At 39.6% G+C, this 17,312-nt stretch overlaps 1 protein-coding gene across 6 annotated transcripts in view; it reads left to right on the top strand.

The window, feature by feature from the left end:
• The window catches only part of MACROD2 (mono-ADP ribosylhydrolase 2), an 855,789-nt gene extending 840,652 nt beyond the window's left edge, over positions 1-15,137 (top strand). For 4 of the 6 annotated variants that reach the window (XM_021527840.3, XM_077781852.1, XM_021527839.3 and 1 more), the window contains 3 exons: positions 5,514-5,597; positions 10,163-10,231; positions 12,044-15,137. In XM_021527840.3, the coding sequence (XP_021383515.1) occupies positions 5,514-5,597; positions 10,163-10,224 (146 nt within the window). In that variant the 3' untranslated portion in view covers positions 10,225-10,231; positions 12,044-15,137. Of the gene's footprint in view, positions 1-5,367; positions 5,402-5,513; positions 5,598-10,162; positions 10,232-12,043 lie in introns of those variants that run through there. The other 2 variants (XM_021527838.3, XM_077781853.1) reach the window with 2 other exon arrangements.
• Positions 15,138-17,312: the final 2,175 nt, after the last annotated feature.

The raw sequence follows: 17,312 nt of genomic DNA, 5'->3' as shown, positions 1-17,312 counted from the left end.
TAAATAATCATACCATATCTGTTCCCTTCAATTGTCATAATGCTACTGAGCATACTATTTGCCTTATTTGTAGGCAGAGAAGGAGGGAGCATATGTGTTTTAGAAGCCATTTAGGACAGGTGATCTACTAGTTTGATCACAACCAGGCAACATTTTAGTTGTGCTAACAGCCAGCAATTGAGGGATGAGATGAAATTTTCTGGGTGCTCCGGTTCAAACATTCTATGCTGCAGTCTTCTTCTCTGATGAGGGTTTGACAAAAAGAGCATCTGGAAAACAATGACATGGCCTTTTAAACATTTTTCCAGACTTAAAAATTAATCAAAAAGGCTTTTCTTAAAACAATGTATCATGCATTCATCAAGTGTGCAGGTTTATCCTGTTTTTAGAGAGAGGCAAAATACACAAAGTGCTCCTGTTGGACATGAGTAATTTTAGATGTTTCAAATTTGTATGGCTTTTATGGACTGTATTGCTGAGTGACACTCCTCACTAGCCTCCCATTCTCACCTTTGGAGAATGGTTGGCACAATGGGATTTTACTAACAGTATGTTTAATAAAAGGCTTGAAGGGGATAGAGATAAGCAGATCTTAGACACTTTTAAATTGCATTTTTTTAAATTGGTGTTCAGCTTGATCTGGGAATAACAGTGGCTGGGAGCAGCATGATGTCTTTAGGTACAGTAGTGTGCATAAACACAGAGCTGAGCTGACACACACTGCACTGAAGTGAAAGGGAGATTCATCACTCTTTGTTACTCTGGAAAACAGAAGTACAAACAGAAGTTTACTCTGGAAAGCCAAAATGCCAAAAAGGAGGCTGCACATGCCAATTAACAATGAAGGGGCTGCAAAACAAATCCAGAATGATGCTCACTCAGTGCCTTGAGAAACCCAGCACACCCTCCTTTGAAATCTGCATCCTGGAGTTTTCTTTCATCTCTGTGGAGCATAATTGCTGGGGACAGGGTGGTGGTTGATCGAGGTGTGGTAATTCTGATATAACAGATGGAGTTGTTTGTTATTTACTGAGCCGTGCTGCATAGCGAGAGGCGTGGTGGTGGCACGGCCATTCCTGCAGATTTGGAATTGTCAAGCTTGACCTGTGCTATTGCAGAAGGACAACAAGGGAGAAAAGTGCCCTCCAGCCCAAATGTAATGAAATACAGATGGAAAAGGTCTCCTGTTTTATTTCTTAGTGCTCCAAGAGCAGCAGGTTGGGTGCTTATACCTATAAAGCCATACAAAAAGACAGCATAAGTATTTGATGTGGTAGAATCTGGTCTGATTAAAAAGGTCAGTCATCCCAGATGGATATCAAACAGGAGTCAAACAGAATCCTTGTATCACAGACAGCTTCAGTTTCTAAATGAGGCAGCATTTATAATGCCACTAAAATACAGCAGTAAACAAAATATGTGAAGGCTTGACAGTCACATTAGCAAAGTGCTACAATGAAATGACTGGAAAGAAGGAAAAAAAACAACTCTGGCTATTTGCAGAGCAAGGAGATGGGAACTGGTTTTGACAGAAGAGAATGCAGCTGTTGGTCAGAAGAGTTTTATCTGCTTTTGGGCGTTTTTTTTTGGTTGGTTGGTTTGGTTTTGTTACTGCAGATGAAAAATGGTGTGTTCCAATTTTAAACAGAGAAATTTGGATTTATTCCTTTTTAATGTGCCTGACTCTCTCAGAGTCTCATGATTAGGGGAAGCATATTTACAACTAAACTCAAAACAACAGTGGGCATGAATTGGAGAAATCTGGATTGTTCAGTATAATTCTAACGTGGTTTTCCTATTGCATGACAGAGGCAATTTTTTCAAAGTATGTAACACAAGTAGAAGCAACTCCTTTATGCATAATTTACAACTAATGAATTTCTTCAGGTTACACATTGTCTGTGGGCAGGATAGTATTTTATTTGAATTCCTGCAGCAACACCCAGAATTGCAGAGCAGACTAGCTATGGGAATAATGGCATTGCCATTTTGCCTGTAAAAAGAGTAGTTTTCAGGATTCTTGTAGTATTGCCAACTATTTTCTCCCTCAAATATTCAGAATGATCTTAGAGCCAGGATTTCCCACTTATTACATGACTTCTGTAATTGGGGATTTTTAAAGATTTAAGTTACCATGGAGTATGTGATTACACTGACAGAACCAATTTACACATGAAACTGGTTCTTCTGTTTGTCTTAAAGGGGGTCTCTGACATTTTTAACAAGTAGAAACTAATAGCAGGAGCCCAGGTTTCTTGTTCAGAGCCCACTTGACATTCCTGACCCACATCTGGATGCCAAGGCTGGTCTTGAAGGTTCTGCCAGGAGAACCCCCCCTTGAAACTCGTCAAAGAGAAATAAGCATCCTTAAGGTAGGCAGCTCAGAGCAGAAACTGAGTTCTTGGGTTGTTACAGCTTCTAAGCCTGAATTGTTTTTGTTGCTTGAAATAGATGTAAACCTTGTGCAAAGGGAGAAAGAGGATGATGAGGAAGACAAGGGTTAAGCTTTTTACTTGTTAGAATTTATTGGGGATTCGTAAAACAGATGCCTAACCTCTATATTTGGACAATTTGAAAATCAATGCTAACGTACCAAGAGCTACCACAAGAGCTTCATGTTAGTCTTGCAAACAGCATGTGAATTTAGAGGGGGAAAAATAATCTCTAGAGAAAATGGTGTATTAACTGTTAGCACACAGAACAAGTGATTATTAAGGAAAAAACGAAGAGATTATATAAGTGTACACAGATTTCTGTCTTCCTGGTATATACTTGTCTTATGCATTGGGAAAGGCTGGGAGCCCTGCTTGCCTGTGCCAGCAGCCCATTGTTTGTTAGTGCTGAGCTGATTGTGTGACCAGTTGGCAAAGGGTTCAGGTAATGAGCTCTGGCAGGAGCACAATTGGAAATGAGAATTGATATTGAAAGTGGTATCTCCTGGGCTCCCTCTCCTTCAGGAGCCCTCAGCTCCTGCATGGAGACCTGACACCCTTTGCTTGTTTGTGCTTTAACCTGAAGGAATTAGATCAAGGGAGAGGCCTCATGAATAAATTGGTTGTCAAGGCAGTTTCTGGTATTGATCAAATTCTGCTGTTTATGTGAATTGGGCTGATCTCAGAGTGAGCTTGAATTGACTCCACAGCAGGGGAGCTATTTTGGATAATACCATTTCCACATGCATGGGAGTATAGTGAATATTCCTGCGTCCATCCCATAGTAATAATGAAGGAAGAAATTACATTTATAGTAACTGAATTTGTAAATTTTCCCAAAAAATGAGATGGTAAACTGTGAAAATCTCTTCCCAAGATTTGCAGTGGTGCTTAGCTTAGTAAAAGTATAAAACATCTTCTGTCTAGGTTGCCCCTGAACATTGTTTCCCACTATAATTTTCATGCTGACAATATCCAACAGTGAACTCCCTGTGTAAAAAACAGAAAAACCAGTGATACTGCAACAATCCCCTCCTAGAAAGATGGGGAATCAGAGTTTCAGACATGGAAAGAAGGTGAAAAAGCAGAACAAAAATCCCGTGAATTGTTCAAGGCCAGGTTGGATGTGGCTTGGAACAACCTGGTCTAGTGGAAGGTGTCCCTGCCCATGGCAGGAGGATTGGAACTAAATGGTTTTTAAACTTCCTCCCAGCCCACCTGATTATTCTGAGATTTTTCAAAATTTTATTTTTCACAGAGCTGCTTCCCTCAGATAATCAAAATGTATCACAATCATAATGTCTGTGTATCTTCCTTCATTAATCAGTGTTTTCATGGTCCCTCAAATTTTATATTGATTTTGCCAGGAGAAGTCAGGTAGGGATTTTGAAACACCTGTTCAGTCTTGTACTTGACAAATTCCAAATACATATTACTCATGTAGGGTCTCCTGGGTTTACCTTTTGCATGAGGCAAAAAGACAGGTGGGTGAGCACTGGGAAATTTTGGGGATGTTGGTACATAAAAAACCACAGGAGATAACCACGCTCACTCTCATGAATTCCCTGGAGAAACATCTGGAGCTGGATGCACCCACAAAGGGGCCATTTCAGGTAGATATGCAGCATTCCCAGTCACAGATGTTTACAGGCATTTTGTTTGCATCCATGGGGAGATGATTTTAAACCAGTGAGAAAGAGGTGAAGCTGGTGATATGATGATCCACTGAAAAGCTTCTGCATCAGAAATAAAGTATGTTAAAGTGATAAGTAACATTTCTATCACTGTAAAGTCATCCATCCCCCAAGTTTGGTAGGACTTTAGGTCAGGCATTGGAATAGGCTGCCCAGGGAAGCAGTGGAATCCCCAACCCTGGAAATGTTCAGAAGGTGAGTGGATGTAGTACTTGAGGACATGGTTTTATGGTGCACTTAGCAGTCTTGGGTTAAAAGTGGGACTCTTATCTTAGACATCTTTTCCTACCTTAATGATTCTCTGATTCTGTGACTCTATAGGTAGTGTGGCAGAAGTTGCCAGTAAAAATAGCTTTGGCCATCCCAGCAAGCAGAGAGAAAACTAAAGTATCCATTATACCATTGTTTTACAGATAAAATTAGAAGGAAAAGTGGCTGGAATTGTCAGTAGTAGATACATCTTTATGGACAAAATAAATGTAGTACACCCTGCTGAACTTAAAAACCCCACTTTAGAATTCCACAGGAGAAAGAAGGAGGTTTTTGAGAGACAGTGAAGGTTTCATCTGTGTTGTTGAACAGATAAATTATTTCAGTTTTTGAATGAAATGTTTCTGAAATATCTGAGTCCTCACTACTCTCTTCTGTCTCGTTACAACCAGCCAAATGCCTGGATCCCTTAGTGACCAACCACCTGATATCCTAGAGTTCAGTCACAGGATGAGTGCAACAGGCTTTACAGAAGCAGAGAAGTAGCATGATGGAATGTAAATAAAAATTGGCTTCTTAGCCAATAGCAGAATAGTAGAACTCTGTCTAAACCAGGAAATTAATTGTTTTTCCTTTTCAAATATTGTTAGGAGTTCGAATCTAAGCTTTCGGCTTCTGCCTGAGGCAGAAGAGATAAAAATATTGAGTTACAGTGATAAAATGCATTTTCCTACATTCATATCCTAGTCTGTGTCTGGCTACCCAGTGTATTTGAACACTTCACTGTATTTCTCTTCTTTCTACTGGCTATAGAAACTTTATAACTGTGATTAAGTCCCCATCATTTACTTCATTTTATGAAGAGAAGGGATTCTTTAAAAGTGATGAGAAAAGAATGGTGGGGAGGCAGAAGCACGCACCACGATGTGATTTTAACAATCTCAGTTAAAAAAATAATTTGAATTACTAAAAATATTCAGGCAATTGTTTTCAAGTCATGTTCTCCCTATATCCTTTGTCCTCTTCTCTAGTGGGTGCCATTATACAACAGTGGAGTCTACAAAGGTAAGAGCTTGCCAGAAGGGAAAAAAAAAGCCAGGCATGAGGAGTCTGAGAATTAGATATTAATCAGATACTGTGAGTATTGATTTTTCTCCTTCTTGGGCTTATATTATAGGGATACAAGAGCAAGAGGAAACTTCCGTGGAGCCTATGAAAATTGACCTTGCAAGTCAAGCAGCAGATGTTTCAAATAAGGATGGTATGTTGTTCTGTTGTTTTCAATTAATTTTTTAGAGTAATGGCTTTAATCTGACAAAGAGTGTGTTTAGGTTGGATATTAGTAAGGAATTGTTCACTCTGAGGGTAGGGAGGCTGTGGAACAGGTTGTCCAGAGAGCTGTGGATGCCCCATTCCTGGAACTGTTCAAGGCCAGGCTCGTGGAGGCTTGGAACAACCTGATCTGGTGGAAGGTGTCCTTGCCCAAGGCTGGGGACTACAACTACATGGTCTTTAAAGTCTTTTCCAAGCAAAACCATTCTATGACTCTGTGTATTGTCCTGAAGTTGCTACCTAGCATTGCCTTTCTGGAGTTTGTTTGTATGTTTCCTCCTAAAAAAAATTGAGTTACATTTACAGTCTCTTCAACTGAGTCTTTCTGAGAGTTTGCACCATCTCTACTGACTTGTGAGTCTGTTGGAAGTAATTTTTAGCACTGTAGGCCTGCTTTTTAATTTGATTGGCTTAATATGTTCAGTTATGATCTACACTTCCTTTTAATTAATATTTTAGACCCAGTGTAATGTTGGTCTTGAGGTCAAGAGGTTGGGGGTCTAACTGCAGTCAGAGGATTATTTCTGAATATTTTTGTGCTGGTGCCCAGCTCCATCAAGGGGGAAGTATTTGGCAGTATAACCACTCTGAACTTGTATGTTAATCTCATTCTTGCTCAGCTGGGAGACTTTTGCTGTTAATAAAACAACCACAATTAATTGACCCAACAGCAGTTTCAGTCAGGTTTGTGGACATGATCAACACACAATTCCTGACTTGGAAATTATATTCCTCCAACATTGATCTTGGTGAGCCAATGACCCATCTGTGTGGCAATTTCTAGCAAGGCCTGAGTACTAGGATGCTACTCAAAATCTACAGTGTGTAATATCCTTGTAAACAAAAAATAATTCACCTCCTTGACTCATCCTGTGTTTAAAGAAATTATAGTGGGAATCAGCATATTGGTGCTTAAGCTTTGGTGAGGCCTTTTTCACTCATTTTGGTCAGCTCTTGCAGTTTTGTTGGGTTTTACACAGAGGGGCATTTTTACTGCCCCAAACAGCAGTGGGTTTGGGATTGGGTGTCCAATCCTCATTTTTTACCCACAGACTACTCTCTGTAATGAAGGCTATTTTTTAATTTTTTAATTCTTTATTTAACCTCCTCAACATTGATATAATATAAATTGAAGGGACACTTTTATACATCTTAAACACAAACCAATTATATTGTTCTTGCTATTAAGAATCTGATGCTGATTTCCTTTATCTGATATCAGATTGTGCTGCATTATTTGAATTGGTGACTGCTTAGATACTGGTCTGTAAAGAAGTTTGCAAGCACAGGAAAAGCAAGTTTGCGTAATGAACTTCCCTTTATTAAAAAATGCTAGAGGTTATGCTATTACAAGTAGAAGTGCAGAATAAAGCCAAATTAGCCTTCTTGACTCATTCTTTGAACAAACCCAAAAGTCATAGCACATTAAAACATTTGAATTGTGAATCCATGGGACACTTTGGGCTACTTAGTGAAAACAAATACAAATTTACTAAAGGAATATTTTAAGGGATTTCTGGCTGGAAAGGAAAGTGATTGCATAGCTGTTTCAATGTGTGCCCATAGCACAGGACAGCAGGACCAGCTAGCAATTTCTAAAATGAGGATCTTGATAGCTTTCTCTGTTTCAAATTTGGCTTATCTTTTAATGTCTTCTACATATGACTCATCTTGTACCTTCCTTTTCTTTTAACTTTCTAAATTATATGAAAGAACAGGAAAAGTGTATTTGCTTAAGCTGCCAAAAAAGTACTTCACTTGTCAGGGAAGTTTTTATTTCTAGACTACTTAAATTGCTATTAGGAGTATGTTACAGAGTGGTTTTCCTTGTGGACATGTACTGCGTGTTTTAGAAAAAAACAAAAAAAGAAAGAAAGGCTCAAACTCATTCCCTTTAACAGTAATTTTTAGGTAAATTGCCTATTTTTTCCTCTGGTCCTCTTCTTTCCACCCCAGGAGATCTCATTGCTTCACAGCTGAAAGCACAGGCATGTATCACTGCATCCCCCTTGGCAGCCCAGCTCTTGTGGTTTAATTTCATGTTCAAGGGCACAGTGGAAAGTGCATTAGAGATGCAGAGAATTTAGACAGCTTAGGTGGATCTTGATATTGTTCATCCAGTGGGCAGGTCCATGAGAGTGATATGTTTGAGAAATTACTATTATTTGAGACCTGGGATTGGTTCTCCATCAGGAAAACTGTCAGAAGGTGCATCTATAGCCTGGATTAGGGCTATGTATACAGACACATATTTGTCCTGCCCATTTCCATCAGAGCTAAGACCCTTGTGTATATTAAATGTCTTGTACTCAAGACAGATTGCTGATTAGTTTTTTTAATGATGGCAATCCCCACCTTTGGTGATTGGGTTCTTAGATGGCAGCCTTCTTTTTCCTTCTTCTTTTTCCTTCTTCTTTTTCCTTCTTCTTTTTCCTTCTTCTTTTTCCTTCTTCTTTTTCCTTCTTCTTTTTCCTTCTTCTTTTTCCTTCTTCTTTTTTCCTTCTTCTTTTTCCTTCTTCTTTTTCCTTCTTCTTTTTCCTTCTTCTTTTTTCCTTCTTTTTTCCTTCTTTTTTCCTTCTTTTTTCCTTCTTTTTCCCTTTCCATTTCCCTTTCCCTTTTCCTTTCCCATCCCCACCATACCTGGTGGCAGTTCCTCCACGTGTTCTTGTGCTATGTGCTTCCCTGCTGTGCACTTTTCCAGCTAAACAGAAGGAACTGTGTGGAATCATAGTGGCATATGTTGGGGTTCACTCAGTGGGCTGCAGAAGCCCATCCTTCAGGCAGACCTCCCTGTCCCTAGCAGAGCTCATGCAAAGAGCTGAGCTCCAACACAAATATGTAGGAGAAGGTTCATCTGGGATGCTGACAGAGCCTCACCACAGGTTTCAAGTCCAGATTTATTTTGCAGGTGGTTTCTGTGGAACATGAGTGAAGGCTGATGGTATTTTCAGCAAATACTGCCAGTGAGGCTGTCCAGCATGATGGGGCTGGGAGAGGATGCTGCTGTCAGTGTGCAGCAGCCTTCTTTCAGTGATTTTTTTTTTATTAAGCATCCTGTATTTTCTATGCAAATATTGTTAAAGAATATATAAAGCTTGCTAAATGTGATGTGCATCAGAGCTGTGTAATCAGGAGAGGATACTTTTCATATTATTCATACATACATCCAGGAAGCCATTACAGTATCTTCTCTGCATATGGGTGATGAATAATTTACAAACAATTCATCAAAACTGTAACAGGTACATTGATATAATATTGATTCAGAAAAGACATCATACTACCTGGCTGGAAGTAGCATCGTTATTGATTTTGGGGTTTTTTTCCTTCCTCTCTCCCATCTTAATTTCCAAATCTTTTACTCATGTTTGAGGTTTTTCCCTGCCACCCATATCAAATGCCTCACAATCTACAGGTGATAACACAAAGTAAAGAAACAAAAAATTATTTTACTATAAATGGCTTCATTCAAATTCAATGCAGAACAAATACTAAATATTAGTCTTAAAACTGCAGGTATTTATGTTTAGCCTTGCTATGACCAATCACACCTGCCATAATTTAGATTACAGTTTTGAGAAATGTCATAGTGAAATTAGTTTAAGCCTTCTATTTAATTTTTTAAAATTTTTTTTGTTTGATTTTTTTTTTGTAATTTTAAATTAAAATAAGATTGCCTTTTAAATGGATCTTACACTAAGAAACTATTATTGTAGGAATATAGTGGCATTGCCTCTGAATTCTCCCCTAGGTTCCAGCAATTTGCAGTTCAAGAACTTCTGGAAGCAGCATCTCTGTAACTGAGATGGCATCAAAAGTGTTACAGCTTGGCTCCTGTAATTTAGGGACATGATTTAGTGGGACTTGGCAGTGTCAGGTTGGACTCAGTGACCTGAAGGGTCTTTTCCAACTTAATCATCCTATTTTTCTATGGAAATGGATCTGTCTTCATCCTGTGGCTCAACCCGAGTCCTACCAAGGACTTTGTTAGAAGTGGATGTTTGAATCTGAGGGTCAAGGTTTGAATCTGAGGATCAAGGTTTGAATAAAAGGTTCAGGTTTGAAATCAGAGGGTCAAGGTTTGAATCTGGGGGTCAAGGTTTGAATCTGAGGGTCTCCACTTAGTCCAGCAAGTCTAGGCCACTCTTTGGTAATACCTGTATCTCTGTGGCCTACAGAGACATGAATGTCCTTCTGCCCTTGAGCTGGACTCCTTGCTTAGGTGCCAAAGTCGGACTTTTTGGATGGATGTGGACCAAAGAGCAAATCTAGAGCCAGAGGCTCACATTTCTAGTGATGCTAAAGCCTTCCTCCTTGCAGGACTGCTTCTCATAGTGTCCAGGGTTAGGATGGGTCCCCTAAGAGACTTATTTGATGACTTAAGAGATTTCTTAATGCAATTAATGTCCCTTTTGGTTTAAAAGTAGTTATTACTTCACATAATTTAACAAGTATCATTAACAGAGTTTAATGACCATCTTGTTTCTTTTTCAGCTGAAATGAATAGTCAAGTTGAAAGTATAAACGATCCAATGGAAACAGAGCAGAAACCTTAAGTAACAGGTAAGATCTTCACAATTATCTTTTCTCCCCTATTTTCCATACAGTTTCTGTATAAAAACTTGCTTTGAAAGCAACTGAATTAAAGTTAAAATTTAGCAAACATTAAAAAAAATAGGAATACCTAATACAAAGGAGAAGTAATTGTCTAATATGGCCTGTATTGCATCAGAAAAAGGAAAAAAGCAAATATTATAGCAGCAGTCTGCAGCTGTAATGGATGCAGGTAGTGCATGGTCTTAGATCATTGTAAGGCAAAACAGCACTGAGATAAGGAACAGAAGAATAAGTGAGCAAACAATTTTTGGCATTGCTTCGGGAAATGACAGGCAATTTATACTGATTGGAACAAAGCTCAGTTCTGTATGAGCTGTGTTCTGGGAACAAAAGGTTCACATTGTAAGGGGTTTGTTGCCCTTGTGTCTCCATACCTAATATCTCTGCAGCAATACCACTGAAAAACAAGGCAAATTCAGAGAGCTGTCTTCTGGAGCTCTGCTGCCTTTCGGAGCTTTTTTTGGCTTTCCACACTAAATGATAGTACTGTGGCTGGAGCAGTGGTGGCTGTAGAGGAAGTGTGTTTCATAGGCATAAATAGCATTTCTTCCAGACTAAAATGAATAATGTAGTGGGAAGATAGAAGTCCAGGTCTCATCCCTAACAAAAAGAAGCAGGAGCCATTTCTCCCTCAGAAGTGATTTTGAGTGCACACTGCTTCCTTTGGGGTAGGGTTTTTGAGAAGTACCAATATCATCAACAGCAACATCCTATATTTACCCTTGTAATGGGGTTTCATGCAGCACAAGAACATGGTGTACAATGTAACATCTGTAACACAGAGATTTAAAACACAAGGTCTTATTATTGAACGTGACTCTTGGCCCTTATCAGCATACAGGTGATGTGCTACTATACTGCTGGAGTGAGAAATAGCCCTGATAGTGTCCCATTTAAAAAGTACTGAAGTAAAAATAGGATGCACCCTCAAAATATTAATTAAAATGCAGCACCCATAACTCTTCCTCCCCCTCCCTTAGCTTTTTGCCCAAACAAAAAAGAGGAAATAATGAAATCCTTAACTTAAAAATACATCGATATGTTAATGACCTTCTGTTTTAAAAAAAAGTTACTTGAATATTGCAGTTTTCATGTGGCCCTTAAGAAATCTGTTTCTCATGCTGCATTTTCCCATAGAAATGATCATCTGTGAATGTTTAGGGCTGGAGTAGTTTTTGTTCATGAATTAGCAATCAATTAATAAATCTCTTCAGTTCCACTGCAAGATGTGGCTTTGCAGGCATCTTTCTATGCAAAGGGGCCAGATCCTGGGCACACCAGGTCTTGCTCAGCAGTTCAATGGCATGCACAGAATTAGAAGCAGGCGTCAAATTCATTGTAACTCATTGTCAAAGTCATCCAAACTCCGTTGCTGCTGTTTTAATTACTAGGAGCAATCCCCAGGGAGGATTGATCAGCCTGTTAAACCTCATAGAATCTCACAAGGGTCGTTCTGGAGTGAGGGGGGTCCATCTGCTTCCTATTTTTAGTACTTTAATGTGTTGTTTGTCACCAAAGCACCTGCCAGAGCTGGTATCTCTGGTATGTTCTGGAAAGCCAAGACACCCTGATGAGCACAGGTAATTTGCTCACCCAATAGTAGCTGTTATACATAAGCTGTGTCACACACACACACACATTGGACAAAAAATGAAACCTTAGGCATCTGTTGCTGGAAACATGAGACGTGGGTTCTGTGCAGACATTTGAGAATTTCACTTTTTTCTTTCTGCTTTTCTCTCTCCTGCTGTGTCAAAGGAAGGATGCAGGAGAGGAGAGACCCATGGAAACCCTACGGGCAGGCGCTGACATCCTCCAGCATCATTCTTGGCCGAAAAGAGCACACAGAGATGATCAGCGGGTTGGGAGGGGGGGAGCTTTTGGGGGAATGAGTCTTTGCTATTAATTTCTCTTTGTTCTTCATTGCATTTCATTCTGTAAGTCTGTTGGAAAGAATCATAACTTCCCAGGTCTAACAATGTTTTGCAATTAACCCTGCGTTTACAACAGTTTCTTCTGAAATGTGAGTCCCTCTCTTATCTTGGGTCTTTTTTCCTCCTGCATCATACTATCAGTAGCCTGTTTCCAGGCCCACCCCTTTTCTAGCATCTTTATCTTCTTTCCCATGTTCAGCCTATGCTGTGCCACGTCCTTACATGTGAATAACACATGTGGCCTCAAACAGCCAACACCCTAAATCCTGCTTTTTCCAGTTAGTTCTGCACATCTCAAAACCAGTGCTGTAAGTATGACCTTTGGGTACAGGTAGACAACAGACATTTCATCAATGCTGGAAAGACTCTGCATTGGAGGCATCTTTAAATACAGTTCCCAGCTTTAACAGCTTCACACAGTAGCTTTTGTGAGCCCTCATTACATTTTCCACCACATATGCATGGATTTTTCTTTTTTTTTTTTAAAGCAATTAACAGTTATTTGAATAAGAATGTCTCTCCATATGTCAATTTTTCTGCCAGTAAATGCTGCACTGAAATTTTTAGAAAAGGAACAAAAGGTTTTCGTGTGCATATCCCAACTGTACTGTAACCAAAACTGATGGAAAATACACTGGATGGAAAAGCATGCAACCTGTGTCCCTAGTGGGATGTGCTACAAACAGGATTTTTAAATGCTGCTAAGACTAATTTGGTCATTTTAAGCACAGTAATTGATTCTAATTTGATAATTGTGATAAAATAATTGGTTCTGTACTCCTTTTTTCACCCAAAATATTCCTGAATCACAGAACAGGTATTTAATATCTGGCCATGAAAAAAAGTAAAAAAAAAAGGTAAGACATATCTCTATCCTCCTGTGATCTAGGTTCATCCCAGCTAGAGCAGTTTTAATGATAAATCCTGTGATGGAGTAACAGCAAGTCAAGGGTGACCTGAGTGTACCTAACATGGGCTATGACAGTCAATGGTTGTTGTTAATTCAAAACGGTGTCAAGGAAAAATAAGGATTAGAAAGGAAAACAGGAAAAGCATCAGGGAAGGGTATTTCTGTGTGCTGTCTCCAGTGGTACATTCACCCAGGTGTGACTAGCGCCAGAGGGGCTCTCAAGGAGCTTCTTCATCACCTGGAGTGGATGGACAACTCCAAATTGGATCAATTGTAGGAGTAAATGAGCTAATGTTAGTCTATTAATTGGTTTGAGAATTTCACTAAGATTACCTGTATTTGGTAGCTACCATTCCTTTGGCTCTTGTTTCCTCCAAATACTCTTGAAGGGACTCCTTGTTCCCTTTGAGGTGCCTCTGATGCTCTCCTTTCCCAGTCTTGGGGTCATGCTTGGCAGAACGTGTCTTTTGGGATGTGGACTCTTCTGCATGGTCCCTGGTGTTTCTGTGTATTTCTCATACTGTGTAATTATAATTGAAACAGGCTGTCATAATAGGTCAGTCAGGAGTGGATAAATGCATCAGGAGGTGGTGTAACTGTGGGAACTCCAACAGACCATCCAGTCCCTTGAATGTAGTTCTGTACCCCTTCTGATTGTGCTTCCCCATGGCCAACATTAACATTAGCCAAGAATCTTTTTTCACCAACTTTGGCTTTAGCAAGGGAGCCAAAGGGACAGCCCCACAGGAGGTTGGGTGGTGAGGTGTGGTCATTCAGAAGGAGATAAAGATTCCTTAAATGTCTTGCGAAGACTGACTGGCAGTTAAAGAAAAAAAATTAGCTGCAAAGATGCATCATATTAGATTCTCTCTAGCCCCTGCCAGTAATATCATTTTGCTTTTTATTTAACCTTGGTAGACAATAGCAAGTCTTCGAAACAACCATTTGCCCAATGATGTGTCAGCAAAGCATGAAGTCCAGAAAGTGTAAAGCAAGGAAACCTATGAGTAGATTAAGTCCTTACTGTACTATTTGCAGCCTTGTTCATATCTGTCTTCCTTTGGGTGGGTTTTGATTTAAGTTGTTGGCATTTTTCACTACTCATAATGTGAGTATACGTTGGCAGCATGAGTTCTCAGCTGTGTTAATAAGCTGCTGCAGTCAGTCTCTGATGTTCTTCTGGAGATGCAGAAAGGTAAGGAGCTGGTTTTGTAGAAGAACAAATGTTAGTTGGAGAACGACCATACTGATATTTATGTCAAGAATTTTGATTTAAACTCAAAATGTATTCACAGTAGGTGGTGTAAAGGGAGTAGCAGCTTTTGGGTGCTGCTGTTTGCATTCAACGTAAGAGGCTGTGCTTGATTGTTGTTTCTCCTGTGCCTGAAAGTGCTCATCCCTACCATTAGGCACAATATTCCTCAGGCTGGTGACTGCTCCCATGATGACATCCAAAGGTGATACTGAGACATAGTCTGTAATAATGGGTCACTGCAGCTAATTGTCACTCTTTCTATAAAGCACTGAGAAAGCCTCTCTTTGAATTAACACTGTTCTGCTTTAGGACTTGAATTAAATTATATTAAAAAAAAAGTTTTCTCTATATGCAGTGCATGCCAGCTTTGCTTTTAAAATTACAAAATTTAACAGAGTACGTGGATCTATTTTCTTGGGGAATAGGGATTTTTATCATATTGTTCATCCAGGATTTGCCTTACCCTGACATTTGTGATATAAGTTTTAAAAAAAATGTAAAAATTGAAAAAGGTAATTTTCTTGACCAAAAAATATGTTTTTACTTCAATGCAAAGAAATGTAGAATGTTGCTTGCAAAATGTCTTCTAATAGATGGTCTAGTAGTTATCTGGGTTAACATATGCCTTTCTTGTTACTTTGTCATTTACATGCTCAACCTGAGTCTCGTTACTTTCCTTGTAACCTAAAGAACCAATGCCTTCATAACTACCTTGTTAAAGCAAATAGTTAATAAAGCTTGTCCTGAAGAAAAGGCAATGCCACTCGTGTGTTTATGCCCTCCTCACCATGCCAGTGGTGCAGTACACTTGTCAATGAAGGACATTTTGGTTTGGTAATTTTGGTTGTCAACGAAGGACATCAGCCAAGGACCTGCAGCCAGATCCTCATTAAAATTTATCATTTGACAGATTCTTGTAACAACCAGATATCTCCTGGCAGAGGGGATTTTTAGAGGATCTTACAGCTCAAAGGGGGAAGGCATCTTAGCTGGTCCCAGCACTGCTCAAGAGATGTTACAAAACCTGTCCTGTTGCACTAAATCCCAGCATCTGTTATGTGTCAAAGAATACTCCATATAAATGCAATCCACAGGTATAATAGGGAATTATGTATATTACATGTTATCTGTTCTTTCTACCATCCCTTATTTAAAAAATGGATAGGTAGAGGATACCTTAAAGACCATAAAAGTGGGGTTTTTTTCTCTTTCATGACACTGACATAGGTGAAACTGTGTACCAGCCCAGCCTTACTCTTCTCAGCCAAGGTTTTAAACATCAATAACTGAAGGGAGGGGGCTGGGCTATGTGGGTTCAACACTCTCCAACAAATGGCTTCCTTCTCTGAAATTTCACCTTTCCTTGTGTGCAAACCCTTGGACTGCTCAATGGAAGAGGACAAGGTACAGGAGATGCGTGGCTGTGGGGAATGTCTGCGTTTTTGCTGTATGCAAGCCTCAACTGTATGTATGGTCTGAGTTAACCTGAGAGAGAGAAGTACCAGAAATAGCTTCTCACTGTTTTCACTTTGTGTCCAGAACTTTACCCACACTGTAGCCTATTTCTGCTGTAACAGTGTGTGTGTTTTAAGAGAGAACAAATAAATTGCCTTCTTAGCTAAAAGTGCTGTCCCTCCCACCCTTCTTGACTAGCACAACGTCAAGAGGAAAAAGTCCATGCCATTGGAGTATGAAGAAGGTCATGTGTTTGAAGTGGCACAGATCTTCCCAGAGACGGATGTTTTTCCAAATGATGTGGGTTAGGAGAGTGTTCTTGACAAATTTCTAAAACAGGACTGAAAAGGGAAGGTGTTGAAGTGGTGGATTTGTGCCTGGGAAAGTCTTCTGTGGAGCTGATCACATTGGGTGTCAATCTTTGTCTACAGAATCAGAAGCTCTTATTACCAATTTCCCTAATCAGCTTCTCAGAGAGAGTCTCCAAGAGAAATTGGGTTACCTTTCAGGATTTCTATGTGAATATCCTCAGAGGGTTATGTACATGTTTTAAATTGGCTTTTATTCCTCTCCCTTAGCCCCCCTCACACAGCAGCTTCTAAAGGGGCCATTATGACCTTGGTTTATTTGAAAGATAAAAACCGTGTTTTGGGATTTTAATTAGTCTTGAGGTTGGGCTTCTTTCTTTTCTCTCTCTCTCTCTTTTTTTTTCTTTTTTTTCTGAAGTAAAAGTGTCCAGAGACAATTAAATACCCTAACTTCTCACTCCACTAAAATTATCAGGAACTCCTTAAAGTAAATGTCAAATCACTATTAACTGTTTCAGAATTCAATGATAAAATATTTATCATAATGAATTCCTTCAGGGAAAAAAAAATCATTCCTGATGAAAATACAGATGGTGGAGGAGGTAGTTGGGGAGGTTACTCCATCTGGTGGCAGCTCATGGCTCATGGTTTGGGCGGGCTGCCTCTATTTGCATTACACAGGTGAAATTTTCCTCCAGTTTAACCCTGTTGAGCATCATCCATTCCTTGGTAGAAGAGCAAGTCCATGCACTTGGTTGATGATGGAAAATGTGGTTGGCATTTGCAACTAGACACACCTCACCTATTAAAAATAGTCACCAAGATCTTCCTGGTTCTCCCCAGCAAAAAACAAAACAAGCTTTGTAAAATAATTTTCAGTGCAAGTCTGGGTCTCAGTGCTGACACCAGCTGTTGCACAGGCCAGAGAACCTCTTTGGCCTTTGCCCAGTACGTAGAAGTCCTACTTATTTCACACCAGTTTCCAAGTACCTGCTTGGCAGAAGTGTCCTTCTGGATGGGAAATGTAAGCCTAAATTATCAGACTTTAATATATTTTTAAACTATATCGCAACAGCAAGTCAGGAAAGAGTTTTGAAATGAAAGCAGGAAGAGAGAAGAAGAGATCAAATCACAAGACAGTTGAAACATGCAACAGAGACCCAAA

The sequence above is a fragment of the Lonchura striata genome, chromosome 3 (genome assembly GCF_046129695.1).
Source record: "Lonchura striata isolate bLonStr1 chromosome 3, bLonStr1.mat, whole genome shotgun sequence".
NCBI classification, from domain to species: domain Eukaryota; kingdom Metazoa; phylum Chordata; class Aves; order Passeriformes; family Estrildidae; genus Lonchura; species Lonchura striata.
The sequence above is the reverse complement of the archived record's forward strand: the minus strand, read 5'-3'. Positions and strand labels throughout refer to the sequence as shown.